General features: G+C 40.5%; 1 protein-coding gene across 18 annotated transcripts in view; it reads right to left on the minus strand.

Moving 5' to 3' along the window:
• Window positions 1-7915: 7915 nt before the first annotated feature.
• The window catches only part of LOC108436232 (putative protein TPRXL), a 33517-nt gene continuing 21192 nt past the window's right edge, over window positions 7916-20240 (minus strand). For 8 of the 18 annotated variants that reach the window (XM_037544843.1, XM_037544886.1, XM_037544830.1 and 5 more), the window contains 9 exons: window positions 20036-20068; window positions 16376-16414; window positions 16071-16103; window positions 15302-15340; window positions 14983-15030; window positions 14805-14897; window positions 14213-14237; window positions 12358-12437; window positions 7916-9483 (listed from right to left, as the gene is read on the minus strand). In XM_037544843.1, the coding sequence (XP_037400740.1) occupies window positions 9470-9483; window positions 12358-12437; window positions 14213-14237; window positions 14805-14897; window positions 14983-15030; window positions 15302-15340; window positions 16071-16103; window positions 16376-16414; window positions 20036-20068 (404 nt within the window). In that variant the 3' untranslated portion in view covers window positions 7916-9469. The remainder of the gene's footprint in view (window positions 9484-12357; window positions 12438-14212; window positions 14238-14804; window positions 14898-14982; window positions 15031-15301; window positions 15341-16070; window positions 16104-16375; window positions 16415-20035; window positions 20069-20240) is intronic. The other 10 variants (XM_037544836.1, XM_037544848.1, XM_037544868.1 and 7 more) reach the window with 10 other exon arrangements.

Consider the following 20240-nt stretch of genomic DNA (forward strand, 5'->3'; position numbering starts at 1 on the left):
CTCACCGAATTCTACCAGGCAACCAGGAGACGGCGGAGCCGAGTGATCTGATTGGTCGGCGGGATTACACTTCTCCAGCCAATAGATGTAGAGTATTTCATTGTTGCTGCCTCCATCAGGCAATTAGACTTGTACTATAAAAGAAATGCTGAACTAAAATTTCATCACCAGACTTAAGAAAGTCGATTAAAAGAGGGAAAATGATCGCGTAAATAAGTTAAACATCCTAATCAATAACTAATTAGATAGGTATACGTTTTAAACACTTTAAAAACAGTAATGTTTAAGCAAATCTCACTTTTCTGCATTGTTATCATTATGTTGTATTGTAAGCAGGAAACTGAACTCGCATGACTTGGCGTAAATTCTGCATAAGAACATCGAATTAATAAAGTAAATGAAAGAAAGCCCAGTATAAAGGCCCATTTAGTCTCTTTCTTGGATTCACTAACAGTATAAATTGCTCATGTACAGCCACGACTGAAACTTGGCCAAGAGGTGGACATTTGACAGGGTTGCCTGGGATCACTATTAATAGCTGTGGGTATACTGTAGCTATTTATTTTTTACATGCATACATGATAAATGTGATATTTATTTTTAAAAAGAACAATGGATTCTATAAGATGACATTGCAGGGAAGACTGTCAACACTTCAGATAATGGAACTGTTGCACAGCGAGCCCTCATTTTAAAACAATTAAAAATAAAATTAAAACACAATTGATTTTAAATATTTACAAACAAGCACTTGCTATTAAAAGAAAGCAGCAATGTATCCTAAATAAATTAGCCTTTCCGTAAATCCCAGCTACTTGAGGTGAGGAATATTCCTGGACAGCACTCATTGCTGTACAGTTTGGCCATTTCAGACAAAACAAATTATGAAAATCTCTTTTTACATTAGAATCATACTTTTTGCAATTATTTATTTAGTTATTTATTTAACTTTACTTTTGTGGCCTTGTAAATGCAAAATTTGCTCAAATTGTGTCAGATAGAGTGTTGGTTGGCCCATGAAGTAATAACAGGCTTTTACCACACAGTCCTTGACACTGCAATCCAGTGGTCAAAACCTCAGAAGGAGGAAGTTTGAAATGTGGATATAGACAAGCCAAAACACCAGTAGATAATGCATATACAGCGTATTGCCAAAGGTGTTTTGTACATGTAGGACATGCTTAGAAACCACACAGAGCAAAACATGCTCATTACACCCTGCTCTCAAAAGCTGTTTTTCTCCATGCAATATGACTCTCTTTGCTTACTACTTCTGACGTACGTACAGATCAACACTCTCTTAGAAACACACATCCACCCACCCACACACTCACAGCCAAACTTGTAATAGAATCCAACAGGCCACATGGGACAAACAAGATCCTGGTAGGAAAACAGAGTCACGTGTATTTTCCTACATGGAGCATACATGAAAGACGCATAAGCAAGCGAGCTGACCCAGAGAGAGAGAGAGAGAGAGAGAGAGAGAGAGAGAGAGAGAGAGAGAGAAGAATGCACAAATACTTACTACTGTACCATGTGTACAATGCCAACGAATGCACTACTAATGATGCCATACTATATAGGACATACTTAGTATGGTAGGGGGTTGCTCTGCTGTTGGTTATAAGAAATTCTCTTTTGTTGACATAACTTAACAAAAGCATGGAAGTCAATGAAACTGAGTCAGTCATGTTGTTTCAATAAAATAAAGTGAGTTGTCAGTTTTATTTCATAAATCAAATCATATCAAATTTATTTGTGTAACGCTTTTTACAACTGATGTTGTCACAAAGCAGCTTCACAGAATTCCAGTAAAGACAAAGTTTTGACATGAATGTAAAAACCCCCAGGTGAGCTAGCCAGGGGCAACAGAGGCAAGGAGAAACTCCCTCAGAGCGGAGGAAGAAATTTTGGGAGGAAACAAGGCTCACAAGAGGGGAACCATCCTCCTCTGTTCAGACTACCTACAAATGATTAGACTGCTAATATTAATAGCAGTAGTATTGGTAGTAGTAACAGCTTGGAGTTCATGAAAACTTCAATGTAGGGTGAGCAGCTAGTCCAAGGCAAGTGGCGGTAGCTGGGGCGTGGGCAGCTGCTCTGAAGCGGGTAGGAATTAATTTTGTTCTGTTTTGGTGTATGTAGCAGTATGGGGCAGTTGTGGGCTGGAGGTTAGGGAGCTGGCCCTGTGACCGGAAGGTTGCTGGTTCGATCCCCAGGGCCGACAGTCCATGACTGCGGTGTCCTTGAGCAAGTCCTAACCCCCAACTGCTCCCCAGGCGCTGTGGATAGGGATGCCCACTGCTCCAGGTAAGTGTGCTCACTGCCCCCTAGTGTGTGTGTGTTCACTAGTGTGTATGTGGTGTTTCACTTCACGGATGGGTTAAATGCGGAGATGGAATTTCCCCGGTTGTGGGATCAAAAAAGTATCACTTAACTTAAAACAGAGAATGTGAACATTCCAGAGCTAATGACTCCTTGTTGAATAAAACTCAATATCTTTCCCACTGGCTCCTGGCGTCATCTTTTTGCATACTGTCTTACTTGTTTTACTCACCTGTTTTGTGTAGTCTTACCCCCAGCCTACCTTTCTCTCTGTGTACATCTTATACTCTATGGTTAACTGCCTAGGACAAGTTACACTGAATTTACTGCTGAGTGTAATTCTTTGACAGCTGAGTAGTACAATAACAAAATGATGTAGATCTAACTTTATGCAACGTGAGAAATTCCCCAGGGGTCTCATGTTGGCTGGCCACTTCAACGTTGGCTGGCGGCTTACTCACTCACCATAGCGGCACTGACGCCAGCTTCAATGGCAACAAAATGTTTGGTTTAACAATTCTTCCTTTGAAAATGCTCTCCTCTAGTTTTGCAATGCAGTCCTCAGCACATTATTGAGAACTTATACATCTCTTCTCATGGACGTAGCTAGAGCTTTTAGAATAGTGTAGCCAGGTAAGACCCAGAGATTTTATTGGGGTGGCTTAGAAAAAAAAATAACAACCATAAAATAACTTTGTATTAAAATGACATATACATAGATGTATTGGCTTCTCTCTGTATATAACTAAATCCACTTCCAACTAAAACCATTTCCACATGAATGAAATATTACATCAATGCAGCTATTGCTGAAAGCAAAGTAAAAAACATGTCACAATTTAGTCATTCATGAGAAAATGTTGTATTTAAATCAAGTAATAAAAAAGCAAAGCATCACTTTTTTCAGTGCACAGTGTTTACGTTAAGAGAAACAGACAAACCAGACAAGCCAGACAGGTTATTTGTATAGGCTGCTCTCTCTACAGGTCACACGTGAGACTAATGATTAGAAAACTCACCAGACAGCACTGTATAAGGGAACCTTTAACCCATGCATGTATTCAACAGTAAAATTGAGTATGAAATTAGTATGAAAAATGATTATAGCTGACTAATTTTTTAAGAGTTATTTCATCTCAGCATCGAATAGCCAACCTAATAATGTAGCTCACAGAGCAGCACTGCTGAAGAACCAAGTGCACATGCACTCACCTGCTTAGTTAGAGCAAGACATGCTAATCAGTAAATGCATCATCAGACGCTAATAACTGAGTAGTTACAACCCTGATGGCAGATTTTCACCATAAAGAATAACCAATGATTTATTAATGATGACTGAATGATGAAGGACTTGTTGATGTCTTACTGTCTATAACTGGGGTGGCCATGCTTCATCCCAGGCTGGCAGTGGCCACTCCAGGCCACCCCTTCTCTATGCATCTCCTCCTCTTTTGTCCTTTTTTTCCTTGTTTCTTCCAGAGCTGAGCGTATTTTAAGCATCCACATATTCTTCCCTCATGCACACATGCAGAATAACAAGGTAAGGAAAATGCGAGTGACCCCCAATCAGTGGAACTGGGGCTGAGTGCTGTGACTCATAGGACCAAGCCAGACTAGAAACCACAGCGACCAAATAGACATTTTATGATAATTATTCATATGTGCGTGTGTGTATTCCGCTGTGTGAATGTGTTCCAGTTCCTTTAGCGCTCCAGCATATGGTAATGATGAGGTTGAGTGCAGTGATGTGATGATGAGAAGAGCAGCGAGCTTGGCCTCACTACTTTAAAGTGTTTTCTTTCTCTCCCTCGCTCTTTTGGCCCACCATCAGCGCCTGTATAGAAGAGGGGATTTTGTTCTTTGTTTTTTCCCTCCTCTGCTGAATCATGGCTCATTAGCTTCCCTCATTTGAACAGCTATGCAATCACTCTGATTTTCCTAGAAAATGTTCAAGTGCTTCTTCACTCAAGAAGAGATCTAATGTATTTATTCTGCTTGTGTCGACTACGAAGGTGCAAACACCTTCTTGAGGCTCATATTATGTAGAAGATATTTAATGTACAGGTATTCTTTAGAATCTTTTCTTCTGTGGCCAAAGCTAACTTATGGTACTTTCTATGAAAAGAGTTCAGTTACACACACACATACACATCTTCCAAGCCGCTTCTCCTTCTGGGTCGCTGTCATTGGGCGAAAGGCAGAATACATCCTGGACAGGTCACCAGTCCATCACAGGGCAGACAGACACATTCACTCACACCCAGGGGCAATTAGCATGTCCAAATGGCCTGATTGCATGTCTTTGGACTGTGGGAGGAAACCAGAGAAACTGAAGGAAACCCATGCAGACACGGGGAGAACATGCAAACTCCACACAGAGAGGACCCTGGTCGCCCGGCCGGGGACTCGAACCCAGGCCCTTCTTGCTGTGAGGTGACAGCGCTACCCACCACCAAATATTCCGTTCGGGAACAATATGATGTTAAAACTACTCCTGAATGCTGCTGTGTTAGGCTAAATTCACAACCCTGCTACCTGTTTTTTAACTTTCAAATATTAAAAAAAGTGAATTGAAAGAAATATTTTAATAAAAACATTATGATTAAAACAAGTTTGCAACTTTCCTTTCTGCTCTATGTTGTATAACAGGTTTTTTTTTATTTCATTAACATCAGCTTAATGTGGAGGAAGAGCTCTGTATTCAACCCTCTTACTCACTTCATCCTTCTGCCCAATGATAGCTGGCATAGGCTCCAGCTCCCCTGCGACCCAGAAGGAGAAGCGACTTAGAAGGTGTGTGTGTGTGTGTGTGTGTGTGTGTGTGTGTGTGTGTGTGTGTGTGTGTGTGTGTGTGTGTGTGTGTTATTTATCTGAAAAGTTTATACAGCATTTAGCTAGAAAATGAACTGAATTTAATTAAATTATGGAAATAATGAATTCAATTTGTACATCTCCCTAAAAATGATAACAGTGTTGCAAAAGATGCTGCACATTTTTAAAAAATGGCTCAAAAAATGTCTAATTTGACAGATTGAGGTGGAAAAGTATCATTTACTTAGATTAATATTTTGTCAAAAAAACAAACAAACATGAAACAGAAATGAAGTCTATTCCTTATGTTGTTTGCTACCGCTGCTGCTGCTACCATGTGGCCTCAGTGGTAGATTTTTTTCATGTGTGCTAAGCTAACACTATGCTCATTGTCCTCAGAAATATGTAAAAAAAAATTAGTACTATGCCTAATCCTCCACCCACTGAGCACTAGGTCGTACGATAATATCAAACATGCCCTGAACTGCTTTCTCAGGAATGGAGATGTGAGCCAGGCTTTGGCAAAGATAGAGCACCACAGCTGCGGGTGAATATCAGTATCCTGAGTGTAGAATCACACATTTGACCTTGGACCTGCTCTTAACTATTCTGAGCCAATTATCCTGGTCAGGAGCTCTGAGTGCAGTTGGACTGGAAGAGGTTGCCAGGCAAAATTTTCTGTACTATGTGTGCAGATCCAACTCTGGGCTTGATGGGACCCACAGTAGGATCTGCACCCACACGGGACTCATGGGGGAGACCGCTGGCGCCATGTAGTCTGCTAGGCGCTAATTCAGATAACTAAATGGAGCCCTGGTGAGGCGGGATTAACTGTTTGTTCCTTGGTGTGTGATATGAGAGTACCGTCAGCATATGACCACGTATGAGACTTGCTTTGTGCAGGCCACATGATGACTGAGACGGTTTGTATATATGGTTAAATATGTAGGACCACCAGAGCCTGGCTCTGGAATATTAACACTATGTATTCATGTGTTCATTCATTCATTTATTCATTCACTCTAAGGCCTAATGTTATAAACCCAAGAGCCTAGTGCCACCTAACCTCTTTTTCAAGCATTGCATTTCAGTTTTCTGGTATTTTATTTTTCCCTCTTGACATGCACTTGACAATTGTGTGTATTTATGTAGCAAAAAACCCACAATTCATTTTAATATAGTCATTGTTCCAGCCTAGCTTTATATATTGAAATGGACTTTTTTCCCCTGTCCTTAAGTATGCTATATGTAAATGACCTCTATTCTGATTGGCGTTGAAAAGCAGTCCAGACAGACACATTCCTTAAAACTTAAATAGAGTAGGCTGATACAAGTGAATGTATTTTGATTTTTGTGAAAAATTATTAATTTAAAATGAGATATGTTTGCAACTTAATTTTCATACATGGACTGTGTGGACTGAGAAGTGAACAGGGCACTTTAAAAGTTTAACCATGTTTATGAATGCATTTATATAAAAAGAGGATAATTATTTTTCCATGATATGGACCCTTTAATACAAATCAGTTTCATTGTTCAGTGGTCTAAACAGCATTTGTTACATCAGGCTACACTGACTGCACACCAACCGTGCAGAAGCATGGTTGGGACATAAGATTTTGTGTGGATGTCCCCTGCCTGGCACAGTGCCAGTAATGCGAGCCTTTCACCACTGAGCTGAACTGGAGTTGTGCATGTGCACAGCTGGCCACCCGTTCCCTTTTTAGCTGCCTCTTTTACATGGCAGCTCTTGGGAAATTCTGTTTAAAAGTCTGGCCAGGAGCCAGGGTGTCCCAATGATTTGAGTCTCGCAGCTGAATTCAAATCAAACAAACAATCCAAATACACATTTCATTGCTATGTTTGAAAAATCATTTTGTCATAATTTGCCTAGACAGGCTGCAGCCTGTGAGGATGTATTGCTTGCACAAAACAGAGAAATAGAAGAAATAGAACTAGTTTTAATAGTAAACTTAAAACTATTTGACTTCACTTTAAAAATTCATGCAAACTTACTGCCTTGAACAGTTACTTAACACGTTAAGGCTTAATTACACTATGTGATCTAAAGTATGTGGACACCTGATCATAACGCCTATGTTGGCTTTCTGGACATCCCATTCCAAAATCATAGGCATTTATATGGATGCTTTACACACTTAGCTTTGCATATATTGAGCTAAAGCTTAATTGTGCAGCCGTTTGGCCATGGAAACCCATTCCATGAAGCTCCTGACAGACAGTTTTTGTGCTGATGCTGCTTCCAGGAGCAATTTGGAACTCTGTAGTGATTGATACAACAGACACTAAGTCATTTTTTAAGCACTAGGACCTCCAACACTCAGCAGCCTCACTTTGTGAGTTTGCACGGTCTACCGTGTCATGGCTGAGCTGTTGCTGCACGTATGGGCAGATCTGAGTCAAAAGCTTTACTGTAGTCAATTAAACACACGTTGATATGACAACATGAATAAACTATCCTTGCTTTGCCCATACATGTGTTGGCAAAAATCTCATTCTATCTAAAGAGAAACTCTACAAGCCTACAAAATAGAGCTTTGCAGGCTTGTGCAGTGTAGTTTATTTGTCATTAGATCAAGTTAAGGTTAGCACAGTCAGTCCAGCTCAGTAGTGTCCTATTTTAAACTGGAAACTCAACATTATGTAGAAAATCTAAACTCCAACATAAAATAGTTAGAGTGAGTATTCTGTAAAGCTTGTCCAATCCCTTTTAATTTTACTCCTAAATAAATAAGTAAATAAGTAAACAATGCAGTTTTGGTATTTCACACATTTTTTTATTAAACTAAAAATGATGAAAAATAATGCATCTAAACACGTCACTTAGAAACCTGTTACAATTCCATGATGAAACCTCACATGAGTTCAGTAAATGAGACACAAATAACATTAGACTTGATATTCCATCATCTTAAATGGTCCAAAGCCAGCCTTTACAAATGTGTTGCATATTCTCTGAACAATATTTTCTACTGATTAGCTCTAGCGAGAATGAAGAGACAAAAGTTATGAGTAATCATGACATTAGACAAAGGTGTAAAGTGTGGTCTTCAAGGTATAGACTGAAGACTTTTCAGGTGATTATCCAGAAAATAAATGATATGATGAGAAATCAAGTGAAAAATTGTAAAAACCCGAATCATAAGTTTACCACTGCCACAGACATGACATGGTGAAGAAAAGCAGACAGAACTTTTCTTCACTGTAACAGAAACATTTCCTAAAGAGATTATACTCCATTTTGAGTAGTTTTTGTCAACAAATAATTAATAATAAGCTTTTTTTAACCAACGAGAATCGTAAAATACAAACAATCCTATCACTATTATAATGTTAACACAAATATTTTTGCACAAATAGAACGCTGCCCTTTAAGCTGTGGAAAGTCTGCTTTACATCATTGTCTGTTTATCTATGATCTCGAGCTGGATCCTGATTTGTTGGACTAAAGCCTTTAGCACATGCTAAACTCAGAAATAAAGCCAACACCCAGACCTCACTGATCAACATAACCGTAATACCAACCAGCTGCTCACCGTCTGTGTAATGTTAACATAAATATGTCTGTAATGGTTGCAGGTCAGTGCTTTAAATGAATATGTTCCTGTTGTGGCAGAAACGCCATGCACTGCCGATTTTTGGCAGTGAAATGTGTATATAAATGACACAAAGGAGACCTCGTCTCTTCTTTTTCAGTTTCCAAGCATTCTTTTTCAAAAGCTTGAAGTCATTTTCCAGCTGATACATACATTAGACTGCAGCATTATTAGCACCCTTGGTAAACATGAACAAGAACGTCTGTGAGAGGCTGTCATTACTGTTTATCAGCTTAATCTTTACTCTCATGTCTAAATTTTAAGCAAGATTAAACTGTTCAAATTGGAAAAGAACTATAATCATATAAATATTTTCTCAAAAATATTTATATCACAATTACCAGCACTCTTAGAAATCTGAATGAACAAAAGTGAATAGATGCATCTTCCCAGCAATGATGCTGCAATAAAATCATGCTATTTTCTCACATTGCTGAGAAAAGGAAATACGAAGTAAAGCTTATTTTGTTCAGCTTTTTTGCTCATATTAACCCAGGGTTCCAATTCACAATACACATAAACATATATAATCCAAACATTATATCCAAAATTTCCCATTCCTCTTTATCTATAAGTAAAGCTTCTGCTGCTCATCATCCATTTTTCTTCAGTGTAGTTTTTCTTCAGTGTAGTTTTTCTTTTGTGTAGTCAGTGTAGGTCCCAGGCTCAATGTGTCTGCTTCCTTAGGCTTCTGTCTCAGTTCTTCCTTCTGCTTATTTTGCTGCAGCTACACCAAAGGGTTAAAAGAAGTTCAATTTAAAAGATATTTCTCCAATTTCTCCAAATCATAAATGTTTTTTTTTCATCTGTTCACATTCTATGCCTAGCCATGTCTGCACAAAGGTAAAGGTGCCAAGTTCTCTGGACTGATATGTGAGTGTAAAAAATATTATTGAAGTTTACAGAACCTCCACATAATGTAGAGGTTCAATACAGTCTTAAAAATAAAGTTGCCAAAAGGGAACTTTGATGCAATATAACAACCACACTAGCTTCCCTAAAGAACCTTCTAATGGATCATTTATTAAGGAGCCATTTTGGCAAATAAGATATGTGAGTGTGAAGAACATTTTTTTAAAGAACCTCCACATAAGAGGACCATTTAATTGGATTAGTAGAAGGTTCTTTAAAGCAGGATTTCTCAGTCAGTTAACATAAGCCCAAAGACGAGGACTGTGCAATAGGAATGTCCCTCGGCTCTTTTCCTATTGGACGAGCTTTGGCCTTAAGTTATCCAGCTAAACTGAGGAATCCTGCTTTGTGGAATACTGCACTCTTCAAGTGCTCTTCTTTTGGCAATTGAAATTGTCTCCACTAGAGGTCAATGAAGAGCTTTTAAATGGTCACAGCTGTTCATGAACACCAGCATATAAATGCACTCATTCCAGCACACATTCATCACACATGTACAGCAGAGTGTTCATCTCTTGTCCTCAGGACATCAGAACAGCTTCTCAAACAAGCCTATTCAAGCATTTGGAGTGCAATAGCTTTTACATTCTACAGAATATTATGCCTACTGTGAATTATTCTAGAATTGCATCGCTGTTGTACTGAAATGCTATGTACTGAATGTACTGAAAAGCAGGTGACTAACCACTGGTCAGGACCATTGCAAAGCCCCAGTACTACCTAGAATGATTTCACTGCTTCACTGAAAATTGTGCAGCCACTCAACACCCCAACAATAAGTAAATAGGAACACACACAATACTATATTGACTCTGCAACAACAATAGCTGTTTAAAGTCACTGCACTTGGTGGGGTCCTTGGGGACACATTCTTTAATGCTGACACTGTTTCCCCTTTCCTGTAGCCACAAACACTGATTAAAGCTTATTACTGCTTTGTACATCAAGACTAAAGATGTTAAATGTGTGAGAATGTTACTAATTCTCACGAAAAGTTTGTATAAAAAACCCTCCATTTACATCACTGAACAGTTCGCTATAAAAGTGCTTAAGACTATAGTCTGAAGTCCAGGAACCTAATCAAGTCTCCAGTGCCACACAATGGTGCCTCTCCAAAATGGGCAATATTTGGTAGAGGAAGTGGCTATCTTTCATCTTCCAATGGTCTTTAAGGGGTGGGGTGAGGGGAGAGAGGTGGAGGGATAAACAGCAGGAAACACCTTCCCTCGCTTGGCTGAGCCCAAAGCAACAATGAGTTATTAAAAGAACCCAGCTTCCTTTGAGTAAATGGAATCGGAGCACTTGATAAAAAGCAATAGAGTGCAGGGTGTGGGCAGACGAGGAGGAGGAAAGGAACAATTTAGTGAAGAAAACACTGGATTAGATCTGCCCCTTCTCGCAGCACACACAGAGCTGGTTTAGTTTTAAAGGATGCCTCTGAACTCCACCAGTGAGAAGAAACAGCTGTCTGAACTCTGTAAATCTGTTGCAGTGCTTTGAATGTGAGCGTAAAGGAATACTTCCGTGACAAAAAGATAATGATGCTTCCAACGAATGGCCTCTAATAATCAACATGGAAATGACATCATCCTGGGAAGATCCACCAATTTTTCTAACTTTCTGTGAAATTCAGTCGTTGAGATGTGTTGACGTGAAGTGGTTAATTGCAGAGAATCTTAACGACTCAGATTTCTTTACAGTGGTGTTGATAGGAACCAAACAGAATCATGTAATATTCAAAACCACCAGGGAATGTCTGAGTTTGTACTAATGTCCTGGTAAAATTAGTGTTAAATCTGGGGGGAAAAAAATCTTTGGGGACATTTTGCTTCACAACACCCTGCATGTACCTCTCAATCATGAATGGTTTTAAAAGATATATTTCAGACCAAAGCCTTCTCCAGACTATTGTATAACAGCGTCTCAGGCATCAGGCAGAGTATTCATAAGCAGTTTATGTAATAATTTTGGGTGAAAGCTTTTAGAGGCATTAAACTCTTTAAATATCTGGATCTCATCAACACTGTGAAGAATTCTGACTCTGTAACTTTCTCTGGAACAGAGCATCTTACACCAAACCACTCTGAATGACTTTGTTTACAACCTAATGCTTTAATTCAGTGTAATTTTTAAAATTCTTGGAATTCCCACATAAACAGAGACATTATCTTTATCTGTGGTAATCTGGCAGTGGCTTGTTTTTGCGCCAGTTGTAATTTGGGGTAATTTTAGGCATAGCTAAGACATTGTCTTTGCCTTATTTTCATGATTCAGTCATGATCAGCCATCTGCTGCATATTGACTTTGTCAGCAACATTAGCCTCATGCCAAAAAATTTGGCAAAATCTGGATGTTGAACTTGTCTTAGCTGATCAACTACATCTAGGATAGGTGAAAAAATTTGTACATTAGATTTTTCACTTAGCCATTACTTTGAGACCTCAGAAACAGCTGCAAAGGTCAGCAACAATAAAATTACATTTATTAATTACATGAATTAAAGCATACAACGTACACATCAGCAGTCTTTTCTCTAAGCTAGTCTTCAGGAGACCTTGGCTCCTTATTCTGTCTTTAAAATCTGCCCTCAGTGTCAATCTAAGCAACGTGTTTGTAGCTGAGAGCAGGGCTGTTACCTTTGCATGCTCATATTAGAACACTGGCTGTACATGTACAGTGATCAACATACCATTCGCTTCACTGCCTGATGACTTCACTCCAAGCAGCATGACCCCATCTTTGTTACTTTCAGTCCTTTGGAATGAAGCACTAAGATGCGTGAGAGAAATGGCAGAAAGCAATTAGACAAAATATTACTTCACGACATAAGATATGTGAGTAGTTGTGGCATCATGTGGTTTACACATGTGTGGTAGATTTCAACCTGGGTAGTTGTGCAAAACACTATGAGATCTTAAAGCACTGATCTTAATGTTAATTTCTATATAACAGTGGCATAAAAAACAGGGCAATTAAGATTAGAAGAGAGCATATATTTATCATGTATCGTGAAAAAGTCTAGAAGTATCATGATGTCATATCTGGCAATATCCCTCACCCCTACAGAGAACATTAATCACTCCAGACTTACAGCACAAAGAGCCCTGTCTTCAGCATGCACAAAGACCTACGACCTATGCTAAACAGCACAAGGACATGATTACATGCCTAGAATGTTACCATTTATATAAGAAATTTGAGATGAAATCTAAATATGAGGTTGGGGTAGTTCATTTACATACACTGAGGCCAAACATGAAAATGAAACACAGAGACAGGCAGGTGAGAGTGCTTCACATCAGAGGAGACTTAGACTGCAGTAAGTTCTTTTTTGAGGCCCATTATGTCATTGAAAGGATCCACTGTGTTAGACTTAACTTTTATAACCAAAAGCATGTGGACAAGTGATTGTCACACTATATAATCTTGTTGGACATCCCATTCCAAACCATGGACATTAATATAGGGTCTGCCCCTTTTCCACTCTTCTGGGAAGACCTTCTACAAGATTTTGGAGTGTGCTTATGGGAATTTGTGCCCATTCAGTCAAAAGAGGTCAGGCACTGATCTTGGATGAGAAGGCCTGCTTTGCAATCCAGATTACAATTCAAAAGGAGTAGAAGTTAGGGCTCTGTGCAGGCCACTGGAGTTCTTCTACACCAAACAAATCATGTATTTATAACTTTGCTTTGTGCACAGGGGCATAGTCATGTTGGAACAGGAAAGGGCCTTCCCCCAACTACTGTCACCAAACTGGAAGGATATAATTGTCTAAATTGTCTTTGTATACAGTAACATTACTCTTCACTGGAACTAAGGAGCCTAACACAAACCCTGAAAAACAGTACCAGACCATTATTCCTCCTCCACCAAGCGTTACCATTATAGCTTTACTATTTACTAATTTATGTTCTGCCAAACCCAGATTCGTCCATCAGATTTTCAGACAGTGAAATATGATTCATCACTACAGAGTCCAGTGGCAGTGTGTTTTACACCACTCCAGCTGATATATTTGGCTTTGTGCATAATGATCTTAGGCTTTTGTTCATTTCATAAAATTCTTGACATACAGTTATTGTACTGATGCTTCCAGAGGCAGTTTGAAGCTCTGTAATGAGTGATGCAACAGAGGATAAGCAATTTTCACATGCTTTAGCACTTGGCAGCCCCACTTTGAGTTTGTCTGGTCTAATGCTTCTTGGCCAAGCTGCTGTTGTGCCTAGTATATTTTTTTCACAATAATAGCACTTACAGTTGGTTGGAGCAGATCTAGCAGGACAGAAATTTCATAGACTGACTTATGACAACTCTTGAGTACAACACATTCTATTGCCAGTGTTTGTCTATGAGGATTGCATGTCTATGTGCTTAATTAAGGACATATGTTGGATGTTTTATGGGTAAGGTTGAAAACTTGAACTCAATATTTAGCTACATACTTTCCGCCACATTATATACACTGGGAAAAGTGTCATACTGAATTTACTTGATGTAATGGGAAGCTGCCTTGCTGTCCAAATTATCCAAAAACAAATACTCACTTCTCAGTTCCACTGTCTGTCGTCTCTAAAAAGAAAACAAAGGAAAACAATTGATCTGACTCATATTATCAACCCAGTCTTTGCACCTTAGACACATCTGCCTTGTTGAAACATCTTGTAGGTACACAGTGAAAGACCATAGCTCATCTTTTCCATACACAATTTGCATTAGTTACTGTCTAGCAGTTATCACCAATGGTTAGTTTCTGACCACAGGACAACTTTTGGGTGGATATTTTTGCTTGATGGACTATGTTCACAGCAAAGCAGTGATACTGTTATGTTTAAAACCCCTGATATGATTGAACCAGTGCCACACACACACTGCCACTATCGTGTCAGCAGCACTAGTGTTTTAAGGCCAGTGGTGGACCTGTGGTGGACCTGTGACAGTCGCTTTTCATTGAAGGAGGGGGAAGGCATGGCTGAAAAACTGTACAACATAGATGAGCTACAGCCATAAACAGTAACAATAAACCTACAAAATGTACCTATAAGGCCAATTTCTGTAGATACGATGTCGGTGTTTCTAATAAACTGGCAAATGTAACACTTTTTAATAGTGCATTGAAATCTGCATTTTGATAAATACCTGCACGAGGGCTTTTTTTTTTGCATCTGATGTATATGAATGCACAGACACCTGCCACTCCCACAAGCAACAAAAGCCAAAAATATTTCATATCTGTAACAAAGTAACATCAATCTGTTATATGTAACATATAATAATCACTGTACCTGCTATCAGTAAAACAAAAACTATATAATACCTGCTTTCTGTAACATACTTGATGTACTTGGACTTGATGTACTTGGCCCTGTGAAGGAAAGAAAAATATACAGACATAATAAATAAATAAATGATAAAGACAAACACTGCATCAGAACATCTTCTATTCTTTTCCTTTCCTCATATCTGTTCTGTGTATCTTTGACCCTTTAAGTCTAAAGGTGGATAATAATCCTTCAAATTAATAATTGTACACCATTAAACCCATATCAACTCCTCCATGCCCTTACACAATATTAGTTATGTTTTACTACTATTTATTCAGATTCATAATCAGCTGCAAAAAAGAAGCTACCAACCAGAGGTTCCAACGTTCTCTCTTCCCTCATCTGGATTACCTGCACAAAAATACACAATGAGGGCAGATGCCTTTTTATTTTACTTTACATGTTAACTTCAGGTTCATATGTGTATATATATATATATATATATATATATATATATATATATATATATATATATATATATACACACACACACACATAAGCTATCTGTTACATAACAACAACACTGTATTTGCTCTGCATAACATAGCCACAAAACTGCTATGTGTAACAGCAATAACATGTTTCCTATCTGTAACATAGCAATAACCAAATTTCTTTTATCTGTCATAGCAATAACATCAATACAACGGCAATTATACCATATAAGCTATCTGTTACATAACAACAACGCTATCTGTAACATAGAAATCACAATTACACCATCTTTTATCTTTAAAATATCAATTATACTGTTTATGCTATCTGTAACATGCTAACTGTAACAGCAGTAACACTGTACCTGCTATCTGCAGCATGTGTAACATGACATGACATGTTGATTAATCATCAAATTCTCAATATCACCTCAGATTTGAATTTATGTTTTACGAAGAGATAAAATTCAGGTTTTAGAGAGTCGTCCAAAATGTAGGACAGTTGTAATGCATGTCATGTTCCACTTCGGTAACTTGAAAGTCAATCCACTGCCTGAGTTTCTGATCTGTAATTTCCCAGTTGGGAACTGACATGAAGACATGCTGCAGACATCTTTATGAAATTGAACAGAGAAAGCTTGATGTACTTGGACTTGTAGGCAGTTGACCAGACTGTGGCCCTGTGAAAGAAAAGAAAAATATACAGACATAATAAATAAATAAATGATAAAGACAAACACTGCATCAGAACATCTTCTATTCTTTTCCTTTCCTCATATCTGTTCTGTGTATCATTGACCCTTTAAATCTAAAGGTGGGTAATAATCCTTCAAATTAATAATTGTACACCATTAAACCCATATCAACTCCTCCATGCCCTTACACAATATTAGTTATGTTCTACTACTATTTATTCAGATTCATAATCAGCTGCAAAAAAGAAGCTACCAACCAGAGTTTCCAACGTTCTCTCTTCCCTTATCTGGATTACCTGCACAAAAATACACAATGAGGGCAGATGCCTTTTTATTTTACTTTACATGTTAACTTCAGGTTCATATATATATATATATATATATATATATATATATATATACATATATATATATATATATATATATATATATATATATATATATATATATATATATATATATATACACCCTCTCCATGGATCACCACCTTATCGTGGTGGAGGGGTTTGCGTGCTTGAATGATCCTAGGAGCTATGTTGTCTGGAGCAAAAGCTCCTGGTAGGGTCTCCCATGGCAAACTGGTCCTAGGTGACAGGCCAGACAAAGTGTGATCCATAATAACCCCTATGAAAACACAAAAACAGGACTTGTGTACCTTGCCCGGAACAGGGTTACCGGGGCCCCACCCTGGAGCCAGGCCTGGGGGAGGGGCTCGCCAGCAAGCGTCTGGTGGCCCGGCATTTAGTCATGGTGCCCGGTCGGGCCCAGCCCGAAGGAGTTACATGAGTCCCTCCTCCCATCAACCCACCACCAATGGGAGGGGCACTAGTAGGGGTTCGGTGCTTTGTGGATCGGGCAGTGTCCGAAGGCCTGGGCCTTGGCGTTCTGATCCTCGGTTGCTGAAACTGGCTTTTGGAACTTGGAACGTTACCTCACTGGCGGGGAAGGAGCCTAAGTTGGTGCGCGAGGTTGAGAGATACCGGCTAGATATAGTCGGGCTCACCTCAACACACAGCTGGGGCTCTGGGTCCAATCTCCTTGAGAGGGGCTGGACTTTATTCTTTTCTGGAGTTGCCCATGGTGAGAGGCGGCAGGTGTGGGCTTTCTCATAGCCCCTCGACTCGGCGCCTGTATGTTGGGGTTTTCTCCGGTGGACGAGAGGGTAGCTTCCCTACGCCTTCGGGTTGGGGAACGGGTCCTGACTGCTGTCTGTGCTTATGCACCGAACAGCAGTTCAGAGTACCCAGCCTTCTTAGAGTCCTTGGGAAGGGTGCTTGAAAGTGCTCCTCCTGGAGACTCTATTGTCCTACTGGGGGAATGGCCTCTCTGATCCGAACCCGAGTGGTGTTCAGTTTTTGGACTTCTGTGCAAACCAGAGTTTGTCCATCACGAACACCATGTTTGAACACAAGGATGTCCATAAGTGCACATGGCACCAGGATACCCTAGGCCGCAGTTCAATGATTGACTTTGTAGTCGTGTCATCGGACTTGCGGCCATGTGTTTTGGACACTTGGGTATAGAGAGGAGCTGAGCTGTCAACTGATCACCACCTGGTGGTGAGTTGGATCAGGTGGTGTGGAAGATGCCGGTCAGACCAGGCAAGCCCAAACATATAGTGAGGGTTTGCTGGGAACGTCTGGCAGAAGAACCTGTCAGATTGATCTTCAACTCACACCTCCGTCAGAATTTTGACCAGATATCAGGGGAGGTGGGGAACATTGACTCAGAATGGGCCATGTTCCGTTCCTCCATTGTTGAAGCGGCTGACTGTAGCTGTGGCCGTAAGGTAGTTGGTGCCTGTCGGGGCGGTAATCCTCAAACCCGCTGATGGGCACCCCAGGTGAGAGATGCCGTCAAGCTGAAGAAGGAGTCCTACCAGGCATTGTTGGCCTGTGGGACACCAGAGACAGCTGGCAGGTATCGACAGGCCAAGCAATTTGCGGCTTCAGTCGTCGCCAAGGCAAAAACCCGTGTATGGGAGGAGTTTGGTGAAGCCTTGGAAAGTGACTTTAAGTCGCTTCCGAAAAGATTCTGGCAAACCGTCAGGCGACTCAGAAGGGGAAAGCAGTGTGCCACTAGCACTGTATATAGTGGAGATGGTGTGCTGCTGACTTCGACTGAAGATGTCATTGGGCGGTGGAAGGAATACTTTGAGGACCTTCTCAATCCCACCGACACATTCTCCAGTGAGGAGGCTGAGTCTGGGGACATGGGAATAGGCTTGTCCATTACTGAGGCCGAAGTCGCTAAAGTAGTTAAGAAGCTCCTTGGTGGCCAGGCTCCAGGGGTGGATGAGATCCGCCCTGAGTTCCTCAAGGCTCTGGATGTTGTGGGGCTGTCTTGGCTGACACACCCTTTCAACATTGCGTGGACATCGGGGGCGGTGCCACTGGATTGGTAGACTGGGGTGATGGTGCCTCTTTTTAAAAAAGGGGACCGGAGGGTGTGTACCAACTACAGGGGAATCACACTCCTCAGGCTCTCTGGTAAGGTCTATGCAGGGGTACTGGAGAAGAGAGTCCGGCTTATAGTCGATCCAGGAAGAGCAGTGCGGGTTCCGCCCTGGTCGTGGAACACTGGACCAACTCTTCACCCTCTCCAGGATTCTGGAGGGTTCATGGGAGTTTGCCCAACCAGTCCACATGTGCTTTGTGGATCTGGAGAAGGCTTTCGACTGTGCTCCCCGGGGTATTCAGCTTTCGCTGGATCGGTTTGCAGCCGAGTGTGAAGCGGCTGGGATGAGAATCAGTACCTCTAAATCCGAGAACATGGTTCTCAGGCGGAAAAGGGTGGTGAGCCCTCTCTGGGTGGGGGATAGGCTCGATAGGTCGATCTACGTTCCCACCCTCACCTATGGTCATGAGCTTTGGGTAATGACTGAAAGAATAAGATCGCGAATACAAGTGGCCGAAATGAGTTTCCTCTGCAGGGTGTCTGGACTCTCCCTTAGAGATAGGGTGAGAAGTTCGGTCATCCGGGAGGGACTCGGAGTAGAGCCGCTGCTTCTTCACGTCGAGAGGAGCCAGCTGAGGTGGTTCAGGCATCTGGTTAGGATGCCTCCTGGACGCCTCCCTCGGGAGGTGTCACAGGCAAGTCCACCTGGGAGGAGACCCCGGGGAAGACCCAGGACACGCTGGCGTGACTATATCGCCCAGCTGGCCTGGGAGCGCCTCGGAATCCCCCTTGGAGAGTTAGTGGAAGTGGCTGGGGAAAGGGAGGTCTGGGCCTCATTGCTTAGGATGCTGCCCCTGCGACCCGAACCCCGGAGAAGCGGAAGATAATGGATGGATGGATGGATGGATGGATGGATGGATGGATATATATACACATAAGCTATCTGTTACATAACAACAACACTGTATTTGCTCTGCATAACATAGCCACAAAACTGCTATGTGTAACAGCAATAACATGTTTCCTATCTGTAACATAGCAATAACCAAATTTCTTTTATCTGTCATAGCAATAACATCAATACAACGGCAATTATACCATATAAGCTATCTGTTACATAACAACAACGCTATCTGTAACATAGAAATCACAATTACACCATCTTTTATCTTTAAAATATCAATTATACTGTTTATGCTATCTGTAACATGCTAACTGTAACAGCAGTAACACTGTACCTGCTATCTGCAGCATGTGTAACATGACATGACATGTTGATTAATCATCAAATTCTCAATATCACCTCAGATTTGAATTTATGTTTTACGAAGAGATAAAATTCAGGTTTTAGAGAGTCGTCCAAAATGTAGGACAGTTGTAATGCATGTCATGTTCCACTTCGGTAACTTGAAAGTCAATCCACTGCCTGAGTTTCTGATCTGTAATTTCCCAGTTGGGAACTGACATGAAGACATGCTGCAGACATCTTTATGAAATTGAACAGAGAAAGCTTGATGTACTTGGACTTGTAGGCAGTTGACCAGACTGTGGCCCTGTGAAAGAAAAGAAAAATATACAGACATAATAAATAAATAAATGATAAAGACAAACACTGCATCAGAACATCTTCTATTCTTTTCCTTTCCTCATATCTGTTCTGTGTATCATTGACCCTTTAAATCTAAAGGTGGGTAATAATCCTTCAAATTAATAATTGTACACCAT

The sequence above is a fragment of the Pygocentrus nattereri genome, chromosome 2 (genome assembly GCF_015220715.1).
Source record: "Pygocentrus nattereri isolate fPygNat1 chromosome 2, fPygNat1.pri, whole genome shotgun sequence".
In the NCBI taxonomy this organism is placed as follows: domain Eukaryota; kingdom Metazoa; phylum Chordata; class Actinopteri; order Characiformes; family Serrasalmidae; genus Pygocentrus; species Pygocentrus nattereri.